At 45.3% G+C, this 12,541-nt stretch overlaps 1 protein-coding gene across 1 annotated transcript in view; it reads left to right on the forward strand.

The window, feature by feature from the left end:
- Positions 1-12,541, forward strand: part of tcf20 (transcription factor 20) — a 34,116-nt gene that overhangs the window by 18,175 nt on the left and 3,400 nt on the right. Inside the window, 1 exon segment of the mRNA XM_070861554.1 lies at positions 9,971-10,020. Coding sequence (XP_070717655.1) covers positions 9,971-10,020 — 50 coding nt within the window.

The raw sequence follows: 12,541 nt of genomic DNA on the forward strand, positions 1-12,541 counted from the left end.
AAGAAAAATTGGGATAAGGCCACTAAGGAATACACCTGATAAATTCACAGGTAATGGCAGAAATATGAAATAATTGCTTTGCCTTGGTACTTATCAGGAAAACTAACAGCAATACTGGACATAGAAGAAGGAATCAAAAAGGATATAAAGACATTTATGATAGAAAGGGGAGATAATAAAGTAACCAAACTTAGAGAATAAAACCCCTAGGCCGGATGCATTGATTCCACATAATGTTCGGGAAGAGATAGCAGAGACTATATATTATATATAGTGCCAGAGGACTGGTGAACAGCTAATGTGATTTCTATATTCAAAAAGGGAGATAGAACTGATCCAGGGCACTGTAGACCAGTTCACTTAATGTCAGTGGTAGGAAAGATTTAATAGAAAAACATCTAGAAACTGAAAATATTATAAAGAATAGTCAGCACGGGTTTTCAAAAGGGAAGGTCCTGCTTGACCAACGTTATTGAATTCTTTGAAGAAGTAACATTAATGCAGTAGACATAATATATGACCTTCAATAAAGCACCGCATAGACAGATGACTGCGGTGAGAACGTGTGGAGTCGGGACAGGTAGCAGAATGGATAACAAGCTGGCTACGGAACAGAAAACCGAGAGTAGGGGTTAAAGGTCGTTCCTCAGACTGGCAATCTGCACTCGGAAGTACAACTCCAAAATTTGCGGATGACCCCAACTTGGGGGTGTAGTTAATACATAGATCATCATCGGTAGTCCCTCGAAATTGAGGAAGACTTGCTTCCACTCTAAAAGTGAGTTTTCAAGTGACTGAACAGTCCAATATGGGAATTATAGTCTCTTTCACAGGTGGGACAGACAATGGCTGAGGAAAGGGTGGGTGGGACAGGTTTGCCGCACGCTCCTTCCGCTGCCTGCGCTTGATTTCTGCATGCTCTCGGCGACGAGACTCGAGGTGCTCAGCGCCCTCCCGGATGCTCTCCCTCCACTTAGGGCGGTCTTGGGCCAGGGACTCCAAGGTGTCAGTGGGGATGTTGCACTTTATCAAGGAGGCTTTGAGGGTGTCCTTGAAACGCTTCCTTTGCCCGCCTGGGGCTCGCTTGCCCTGTAGGAGTTCAGAGTAGAGCGCTTGCTTTGGGAGTCTCGTGTCAGGCATGTGGACAATGTGGCCCGCCCAACGGAGCTGGTCGAGTACATAATACATAGAAGAACTGCAACAAAATACAGAAAGACATTAATAAACTTGAAGAATGGGCCTGTAATTGGCAGCTGAATTTCAATATAGATAAATGTGCAGTGGTACATTCTGGCTGGAGAAATAAGGAGGCCACATACTACTTGGCAAATAGGGCAGAGGAAGAGGGATCTGGGGCACAGATACACAAAATCAAAGTCGTGACACAGGTTAACAAGGCCATTTTTTTAAAAAAAACAAAGCACTCTGGCTCCTTTCTGGAGAGATAGAATTGAAAAGCAGAGAAGTGATGTTACACTTGTATAGGCCAGACTTGGAGCATTGTGAACTGTTCCGGTCTCTATTATAAAAAGCATATGGAGGCTGTTAGATCTCTTAATTTCCAATGAAATACGAACTCCGATTGTAGTTTTAATGTAACTTTATTTTGGCGGCAGCAGCAACAAGCTCTTGGCTTTAAGCCAGGCCTTTGTCCTTCTGAGACCACATGGCCAAAATGGCTGTTTTTATACCTGGTTCAATTTACAGAAAAGAACTTTCCTTCTTTGACCTTATTGGCTCAAATTGATAGTCTGTTGACCTTGAATTGGCTCGCTACCCAAGGTCCTAAAATGTCAAGTTGATTCATGACTTAATGCAATGTGGTCTGTGTTTTCTCAAAACTGCAGCCAGGCTGCAGAGCTTGAATTCTTTCACAAACTGAATCATAAAACATCAGGTATCACTGGTTAAACATTCTACAGAATAATTTCATATGTGTTAATAGAGTTTCCTTCCAAAATTTGTCGATGTGTTTCGCCACATGTCCGGACTAGTAGCTTCCACACAAATTTACACCAACCCGAATTCCATCCTGGCCACAATGGAAGTCTGGTTTTAGTAGGTTAATTAACCTTATTCCAATTTAATCCAAATCAATATCTTAATTTAACCAGTAAACAACCTTCCCTTAAGCATATCATACCCCTGTGCCACGTACAGACGGTCTGCTGGGACCTGCAAGGTGTCTCACCTGCGGGACAGCAGCTACAGCCGCCTGGTCGCAACAACATTTAATCAACATAAACAAACAATATAAAAGTAAAACAATTACAACAAATAGAATTAAACCTTCCACCAATGAAGTTCCTATTGAACCTAGCCATTCAGTGGCTCCGCTCCACAAAGTGAATGATGGGGGTTGCTTAAGTTTTTCTACCTCCTTTTGGATATGCTCCGCTAAGTGGGTAATTTCTTCGGAGCTATCTGGGATATATTGCAACACTCAGTTCCGAGTAGGGCGCAAGTACCTCCCTTTTCAGCCAGGATGTAATCGAGGGCCAGTCTATTCTGTAGGGCTACTGTGCGGATTGCTACCATTTCTGCATTGATTTTAACTAGGGCCTCTGAGGTATCATTGGCTACTCGTTCCACAATGGATGCCATGTTGATGGATTCCCTTGCCAATCTGGCGGTCCCATACCTGGGGATCAGAATGGCAAAGAACCTCTGTTTCTGTGATAGCGCTCTCAGGACGGTGTAAATGTTCCGACAGTGACTTTATATGAAACATATATGGCACAATGTAGGCTAAATAGCAGGATCCCATCCAATTCTGGGGCAGCCAAGGGTAGGCCTTGTGGCCACACACCCAATAGGTGCCATTATAGGCAATGAATGTTAGCTGTTTCTTTGTCAGCAACACTCCTGGGCCTGTCCAGGCTTTTCCATCTGTTTATTCAGAATTCCCGTTACGTTAAGAATTCCCACATCGGCCCAGTTTGGACGGTTCCGTGGCTTGATTACATTATAATTCCGGGAGCAGTTACTGTACCCCATATTTTGGCCTCCTTTGATGTTTCTAATCAGACAGACCAATTCCCCCGGTCTTCCTATTCCCGTTGTATTAGTGATAACAAAAAATGGGGGCCGTTTGGAATTATTGTAACATGGTTGGTATCCCCCTTCAAAGGTAGTCAGATTGTAACCTGCTGACTTCCATTTACGTGCTCAGTTTTCCGTATCCTGAAACGCATTGCCTGTTTTGTTTTGATTAATTATCCACTCAGCCATTTCCGAGATATTCAAGGGAACTGGCCTCAAGGGAATCCCTCCCTTTGAGTGAATAGGAATATGCGCACACACCCAACAACTAGAAATGTTGCCTTGTTTGGCATTAATGTATGACGTATATAAAAAGGTATTTACATGTAATTCCCTTGCTACCCTACTATTTCTCTTTGGTGCAGAGGGTCGGCTAGTAAGAAGTAGGCAAATGCCTAGAATACCTACAGTCAGTAATACAGTAAATTTATACATTTTGGCAAAAAGTAATTGTCCTTATTAGATTTCAGCTTCAGTTACGGGTGCTCATTTAACATGAAGCGTGGATCCAGGCTTTCTTTCCTTGGACTTTAACAGCTGCCTGGGTGGTCAATAACACTTGATAAGGTCCCTCCCACTTGGCACCCAAAGGTTGTTTTGCAACTTTTTCACATACACCCAGACTCCCGGGATGATGTCGTTTCCTCCTTCGGGTGGATTATCCCAAGCTGCTGATACCTGTCGGGAAACAAAACTAATAGCATTGGTTAAGTTCTGACAGTATGATAACAGTGTCACTTATTAAGTGAACATCAGCTTTCCGTAAATTGATAGTTCCTGGCAGCGACATGGGTCTTCCTATTATAATTTCAAATGGACTTAGACCTGTAGTTCTGTTTGGGATTGCCCTAATGCTACATAGCACTATTGGTAGTGCCTGGGGCCATGGTGTTCCTTCTTGGTGATATTTGGCAAGCTGTTGTTTCAGAGTTCGATTCATTCGCTCTACTTGTCCTGATGATTGTGGATGATAAGGACAGTGTAAATCCCACGTAATGTTCAGTAACCTACAGACTTCTTGGCAGACAGCACCTGTGAAGTGTGTTCCCTGATCTGAGTCAATGCTACTCGGGACTCCCCATCGGGGAATGTAATCCTTACACAAGACCTTTGCAGTGTGATTGGCTGTGGCTCTTTTAGTTGGGACAGCTGCTACCCCTCTAGAGAATCTGTCGACCATGACAAGAATGTTAGTGTATCCTTGACATGAAGGAAGAGATATATAATCAACCTGCAGATGCTGGAATGGTCCGACAGGGGCAGGGGGCCTCAGTTGGGGCATTACCGTGATGGGGCCAGAATTATTTTTCTGGCAGACCACACAGCGGTCTACTACCAGCTGGGTGTGTTTTTTTAAATCCCCGACCCCACCAGCTTTTCTGTGCCGTCATCTGTTGTGAGGCCAAGTGTCCCCACGAGTGGATCTGTTGGGCTAAAAAAGGCATAAGCGCTTGTGGCGCGACTGGCTTGTCGGTAACTCTTTGTCTCCAGACACCATCTTCGCATAGCTTAATTCCTGCCTCAATCCATGTCCATTTTTCCTCTCTGGAGCACTCGCCTTGCATTGTTTGAAGGTCTCGTGTCAGAGTCCCGAGTGCTTTCAATCTGCACATCTGTGTTGGTTCTTCTGGGGGAACACCCTGTGAGGCGGCATCTTTAGCTGCCTGGTCGCCTAGGGCATTTCCCTGTGCTTCCGTGGTATTTTCCTTGGTATGGGCCTTACACTTCAGGATGTACACTTCCTGAGGTAATTGTATGGCCTCCAGTAAGTCTCGGACTTCTTTTCCATTTCGGATAGGTGTACCAGCAGCAGTGAGGAATCCCCTTTTCTGCCATAACAGACCAAAGTCGTGAGCGACTCCAAAAGCATAACGCGAATCTGTGTAGACATTAGCTGTCTGTCGTCCTGCTATTCGACATGCTTCTGACACGGCCCATAACTCGGCCTGTTGTGCTGACGTTCCTGAGGGTAAACATCCTTTTGCCACTATCTCATATAAGGTTGTAACTGCCCATCCTGCTTTTCTGGTACCATTGTCAACAAAGGAGGAACCATCTGTAAACAGGATGAGGTCTGGGTTGTGCAGAGGCTCCTCTGCTGCTAAGGCTGCTTCTTCTGTTTCTTTTAAAATCTCCATGCAGTCGTGCTCTTCACATTTTCCCCCCTCTTGCTCCCTCGATTCTGACATTGGGAGCATAGTTGCGGGATTAACCGGGCTGGCCTGGACAATATGGAGATTAGGAGCTTCCAAAACTGCTGTCCAGCGGGTCCATCTAGCTGCCGTCACCTGAGACATTCTATTCATAGACAGCAAAGTGTATACGGTGTGGGGACACTTGACAATCAGCTTTTGGTCGAGGACTAGACCCGCAGTGGTCATTACCGCTCGACATGTAGCTTCCGTGGCCCTTAGGCAACTTCCCCATCCGAGGGCAACCGCATCCAGTTTTGCCGAATAATAGCCAATAGTTCTTTGCCGATCCCCATGTTCTTGTGTCAGTACAGCTGTCATATATCCTTCTTTCTCATGGACAAACAGGGTTAATGGCTTACCACTGTCGGGGATTCCCAGAGCCGGTGCCGAACACAAAGCCTTTTTCAAACTCTGGAAGGCCTCTTGCTGTTCCTTAGTGAGGGTGATGGCTTCTTTAGAGGCACGTTTCCCCTTTAAAATATCATTCAATGGCTGAGCAAGCTGTGTGAAGGAGTCAATCCAATTTCTGTTAAAGTTACACAATCCCAAAAAAGACTTTAGTTCCTGAATAGTGGTGGGTTTTTTAGCAGCCCGAATGGCTGCAGTTCTATCCTGGGTAAGTTCTCTTTCCTTGTGAAATCCTTTGTCCCAGGTATACAACCTCTTCTTGGGATATTTGGGCTTTGTCGATGCTGGCTTTATGTCCTTTCAGCCGAAGGTGGTCCAGCAAAGCTCGTAAATCTTGTTCATGCTGTTCTTCTGTGTTTGAAGCTAGCAGGATATCGTCTACATGTTGGATGACTGTGGATGACAGGGGAGGTAATTCTCGCAAATGGCTTTGTAAAGTCATGTGGAATACCGTAGGGCTGTTGTGGAAACCCTGCGGTAACCGGGTCCAAGTATACTGTTGTCCTTGGACAGTGAAAGCAAACCACTGTCGAACCTCCGGTGCCAGAGGCACCGACCAAAATCTGTTGGCCATATCTATAGCCGAGAAATATTTATGTTCCGGTTTGAGGGCATTAAAAATGGTGGAGGGATCTGCGACCAAAGGAGCTTTTTGATCAATACACTGGTTAGCTTTCCTATAATCAACAGTCAAACACCAAGTCTCATTAGATTTCTGTACCGGCCACACGGGGCTATTGGAGGAGCTATGTGTTTTAATAAGCACCCCTTGTTTCTCCAATTGCTGAATAACCGGTAAGATTCCCTCGATGGCAGTTGGACTGATGGGATACTGTTTAGTGCATGGAGGCTTGGTCCCGGTAAATGACGCAGGCTCCATCTGGAGTAGGCCACAATCATTCTTATCTTTAGCCCATATCGGGTGTTCCTTCAATTCTTCTTTCTTCAAAGTTCTAATTGACCATGTCACCCGACCATCCTCGAAATGCAACGATGAATCTACTTGGATTAGAACGTCCATTCCCAAAAGGGGTTGATCTACTGAGCCTATCCAGACCGGCGTGGTTAGTTCATGTGGACCCAGCCTTATAAGTACCGGTGTTGTCCTTTTAATTTCCATTTTATGGCCCCAACTCCATAGGCTATACGGTGCCCTACCATCCAACGGCAAAAAGTCTCCATCTTGTAGGGGTAAGCATGTTAATTCCGCCCCTGTGTCTAAAAGACAGTCCACATCCTTATCGCCCACCCTCAGTTATAAAAAGCCCATCTCCCCTCTGTTGTATTAGTGCGAGGAGGGGGGCAAGGGTGGGCTCTAATCGTTTTTTGCTATCCCAAGTAACTCCTTCTGTTGTTGTATTGTCAGTCACTTAAATGCTTCTGAGGTCATTATCTTGTGACGAGCCTGGTTTGTTGGTTGAATTGTATCCCTGGCTGTGTCCTCTTCCCCAGCCACGACCTTGCTGTTTTGCCCTGCACATCTTGGCCCAGTGACCTCCTTTCCCACAATAATGACATTTTCCGGGTAATTTTCCTAATGACTGTTTATCGGAATCCTGGGATTTCCATCCATAGCCTGTACAGCTCGGACTTTAGCTCCCATATCCCGATCTAATTGGTTACATCGATCCACCAATGCTGCAAAGGTAGTTCCTCTATCTTCCCAGTCCGGTAACACTACCTTAAGCATTTTGGACAGTTCTGGCTTTAGACCTGCCACAAAAGCTGCTTTCAGGGGTCTAAACACTTGTTCATCCATTTCCTCATCCGTATTATTCATACCCGAATGTTCTAGCCACGTGCATCTAAACCGCTCGTCATACTCCAGGACCTCCTCTGTTCCTTTCTCTTGGCAGGCTGCAATTTTTCCCCAGTCTGTCTTAGCTGGACTGAAGGCTTGCAGCCAGTGTTTAATCACCTCCCATCCTGCGTTTAATTCTTGCTCATCCTGCCTCAAAGCTTCTTCTACCTTGTGCAATTTTCGTCCTTGTGTTTTTGGCACCATTATGGTCAAAATTTGCACTCCGTCCCAGGGATGAAGTTGATATATATTTCTTAAGCGGTCCAATTGGTCCCACGTTTTCACTCCCCCTTTTGGATTGGGCAATTCCTTGGACCATTTATCAATTTTCTCTGGGTCTGCCGGCTCATGAACTAAATATTCTGCATACACCCTTTTCTTTGTTTTTTTGGTTCCGCCCTCATCCGCAGTTTCTTCTGATTTGACTACAACTCGTCTTTTTTTTTTAAACGGGGCAAAGCGCACCCCTAATTCTTCATCCTCCGACCCTGTATGGTCGGAGGATTCAGAAACCGTATCTATTCCTCGGTCGTGTCTTTGGGTTTGCGCTTTTAATTTATCCAAACATGGGTACCCTGGGGATTATCAATACATTTTCCTTTTCCTATTACTGTCTCTTGACCTAATGAATTTTTCCATTCTTTAATTTCACCTTTAAGATCTTTAACTTCCACTTCCGACTTTTCAAGTTCAAGTCTTTTCTGTTATGCACGAACAGCTTGCAATTGGTCCTTTGTACTGGTCAGTTCTCGATCATGTTGGGAATGCATTATAATATCATTCCGCTTTTGGATCTGTCCCATAACGGCTAGGGACCATCTAGTTCGCTCTTTATTTTTCATACGGGTCGTTTTTCCCCAGACCCTTTTAATCTCATCCAAGGACCATTGTCCATTGGAGGTACCGTACTTTTGTTCGACCTTAATACAGATTTTAGATAAGTTGAATTGTTGCTCTATGTATTCTTTCAACTGTTGGAGGATTTCATCTATCGAAACCTCAGGTGGTGCCCGCCCGCCTTTAACAGTTGTAGGCAATTCTTTGCTCTTATCTCCTGCTGCCATAATATAGATTTCTTTCCTGGGGTCTCGAGTCGTAGGCTTTCCAGCCGATCAGTAGGTCGGTGGTTAATTAACTAACACACCGCCGAAGTTTAGACGTCTATGGGACCTCGAGCCGACTACCAACCGGAGGGTTCGCAAACCGGAGGCTTTTGGAATCGCGTAGAAGGAGAGGCGAATTTAGACTTTTGACCGAGGACTTTTTATAAAGAGGAGTCCTTACCTCAATATGTAGGTCCGATGTCCAAAATTCAGTTTCTTCCCTCAGTGATCGTGTTCGTGACGCCAAAATTGTTAGATCTCTTAATTTCCAATGAAATACGAACTCCGATTGTAGTTTTAATGTAACTTTATTTTGGCAGCAGCAACAAGCTCTTGGCTTTAAGCCAGGCCTTTGTCCTCCTGAGACCACATGGCCAAAATGGCTTTTTTATACCTGGTTCAATTTACAGAAAAGAACTCCTTCTTTGACCTTATTGGCTCAATTGATAGTCTGTTAACCTTTAATTGGCTTGCTACCCAAGGTCCTAAAATGTCAAGTTGATTGATGACTTAATGCAATGTGGTCTGTGTTTTCTCAAAACTGCAGCCAGGCTGCAGAGCTTGAATTCTCTGTCAGAGGCATTACCAGAATGATACTAGAACTGAACGATTATACCTATTGGGAAAGATTGAATCGGCTAGGGCTCGTTTCTCTAGAAAAAAGGTGACCTGATCGAGGTCTTCAAGATTATGAAAGGGTTTGATCGAGTTTACATAAAGATATTTCCACTTGTGGACGAGACTAGAACTTGGGAGCCATAAATATAAGGTGGTCACGAATAAATCGAATGGGAATACAGGTGAAGCTTCTTTACCGAGGGGGTGGTTAGATTCTAGAACTCACTCCCACGGGGAATGGTTAGATTCTAGAACTCGCTCCCACAGGGAATGGTTAGATGTGGAACTTGCTCCCACAGGGAATGGTTAGATGTGGAACTTGCTCCCACAGGGAATGGTTAGATGTGGAACTTGCTCCCACAGGGAATGGTTTGATGTGGAATTTGCTCCCACAGGGAATGGTTAGATGTGGAACTTGCTCCCACAGGGAATGGTTAGATGTGGAACTCACTCCCACAGGGAATGGTTAGATGTGGAACTCACTCCCACAGGGAATGGTTAGATGTGGAACTCGCTCCCACAGGGAATGGTTGAAGCTCAGCCGAATAGCACACAGGCATTTAAGGGGAAGCTCGATTAAACGCACGAGAGAGAAAGGAATCGAGGGATACATTGATGGGGTGGGAGGAGACTTATGTGGAGCATATACATTGGTGTAGACCTACTGGGCTGAATGGCTTGTTTCTGTGCTATAAAAACTTCCTGACTGGTAACTGTCGACCCGGTGTGACACGCTCCCTGTCGCACCCCGACTGTCGCTGACTGCAGTAGCTGTTGAGTTTTCTTGTTTTTTTTTTTTACAGATTGTTTTCTGAATGAAGAGAATTTCTCCATGAAATGTCCCAAACACAAGGTGAGTCAGGAGTGTACCCAGTCCACCCAGCGTTATTCTCAACTAATGTCAGTAAACTCTGCGATCCTAAACGGGGACATTTCTAAGCTGGAGAATGGAACACTTTTAGGCACCCACTGCCCCATCAAACATTCCCAGGGCAGGTACAGCACAGGGTTAGATACAGAGTAAAGTTCCCCCTACACTGTCCCATCAAACACTCCCAGGGCAGGTACAGCATGGGTTAGATACAGAGTAAAGCTCCTTCTACACTGTCATAAGAACATAAGAATTAGGAGTGGCCTGTGCAGCCCCTCGAACTTGCTCTGCCATTCAGTAACATCATTGCTGACCTTCGATCTCGGTTCTACTTTCTCACCCGACCCCCAGATCCCTTGATTTCTCGAGTCCAAAAATTTTTCTCCGTCTTGAATATGCTCAATGACTGAGCAATCCACAGCCCTCTGAGGTAGTGAATTGCAAAGATTCACCATCCTCTGTGTGAAGAAATTCCTCCTTGTCTGAGTCTTAAATCCTCTCTTCATCCACGTGTGAATTTTGGCTGCTGCTCTGGACTCCACCAGTAAGAACATAAGAAATAGGAGTAGGCCATACAGCCCCTCGAGCCTGCTCCGCCATTTAATACCATCATGTCTGATCCGATCATGGACTCAGCTCCACTTCCCCGCCCGCTCCCCATAACCCCTTATCCCCTTACCGTTTAAGAAACACTCTATTTCTGTCTTAAATTTATTCAATGTCCCAGCTTCCACAACTCTCTGAGGCAGCGAATTCCACAGATTTACAACCCTCAGAAGAAATTTCTCCTCATCTCTGTTTTAAATGGGCGGTCCCTTATTCTAAGATTATTCCCTCTAGTTCTAGTCTCCCCCTTCAGTGGAAACATCCTCTCTGCATCCACATTGTCAAGCCCCCTCATTATCTCATATCTTTCGATAAGATCGCCTCATTCTTCTCAATTTCAATGAGTAGAGGCCCAACCTCCTCAACCGTTCCTCATAAGTCAATCCCCTCATCTCCGGTATCATCGCCCCTCTCTGCATTTCCCTTCAAAATGTACGTTCACTTGTAAATAAGAGCCTTGCCATCCATGACCTTATTGTGGATGATCAAATTGACAGTGTGGCATTGACGGAGACATGGTTGAGGATGTCCCCGTAATAAGCTTCCTCAGCTGGCTATACCGTCCACCATATTCCACGCCCCACTCACACTTCTGTCCGTCTCCCTACTCCTGCCGGAACATGTCCTTCTCAGCATTCCCGATTTTAATTGCTCCACGACTTCAGCTGCCCAGGTCCAGGTCCTGGAACTCCCTCTGTAAATCTCTCCACCTCTCCACCTCTCTTTCCTCCTTTAAGACGCTCCTTAAAGCCTACCTCTTCGACCAAGCTTTTGATCACCTGCCCTAACATCTCCTTGTATGCCTTGGTGTCAAAAATGTTTTTTAACTCTCCTCAGAAGCAACTTCCGATGTTTAATTACATTAATAGCGCTAATTAAATATTTGTCGAAGGAGCGGCGAGAGACTGTGGAGGGATGTGATCGGGGCCCAGAAGAGGTGAGGGCCCAGGGGCAGCACGGGCCCAGCCCACACTACGATATGTGCGCGCACTAGGTCCGTGCAGCAGAGCTGGTCTCCAGTCGTCCTGGTTAATCCTTGCCACTGGACCAAGACCTCACTCTGTCAAACCCGTGTGGTGGCTGGTGTGCAACGGCCACCCCACGTTAAAAAAAATCCACGCATAGGCATCTTCCACCCTTCAGAATGTAGTTCGGAGCCTGGAATATTAGGTCCTTCATTGAAACACCTGTGAACTCATCCTTTTTTGCCGTGGAAGCAAGTCTTCCTCGTTTTGAGGGACTGTCTATGATGATGATTGAATATTTGTTGTTAAATGGCCGACCTCTTATCCTGAGATTGTGCCCCCCAGTTCTAGACATTCCAGCCCGGGAGAAACAACCCCTCCGCATCTACCCTGTCAAGCCCCCTCAGAATCTTGTATGTTTCAATGAAATCACCCCTCATTCTTCTAAACTCCAGAAAGTTTAGGCTCAATCTCTCCTCATAGGACAATCTCCTCATCCCAGGAATCAATCTAATAAATATTCATTGCACCATCTCTAAAGTATGTATAGCCATCCTTAGACACGGAGACCAAAACTGTGCACAGTACTCCAGGTGTGGTCTCACCAAGGCCTTGTACAATTGTAGCAAGACTTCCTTAGTCTTATACTCCAACCCTCTTGCAATAAAGGCCAACATGCCATTTGCCTTCATTATTGTTTGCTGTAACGGTATGCTAACTCAGTGTTTTCTGTATGGGGGCACCTAAATCTCTCTGAACACCAGCATTTAATAGTTTCTCAGCATTATAAATAAAAATCTGTTACTCTATACTTCCGACTAAAGTGAATAATCTCACATTTCCCCACATTATACTCTGCCTGCCAGCTTATTATTCATTCACTTAAACTTGCTGTATTCCTCTGCAAGCTCTTTGTGTCCTCACAGCTGTCC

This window comes from Pristiophorus japonicus, chromosome 19, assembly GCF_044704955.1.
Source record: "Pristiophorus japonicus isolate sPriJap1 chromosome 19, sPriJap1.hap1, whole genome shotgun sequence".
Lineage (NCBI taxonomy): Eukaryota > Metazoa > Chordata > Chondrichthyes > Pristiophoridae > Pristiophorus > Pristiophorus japonicus.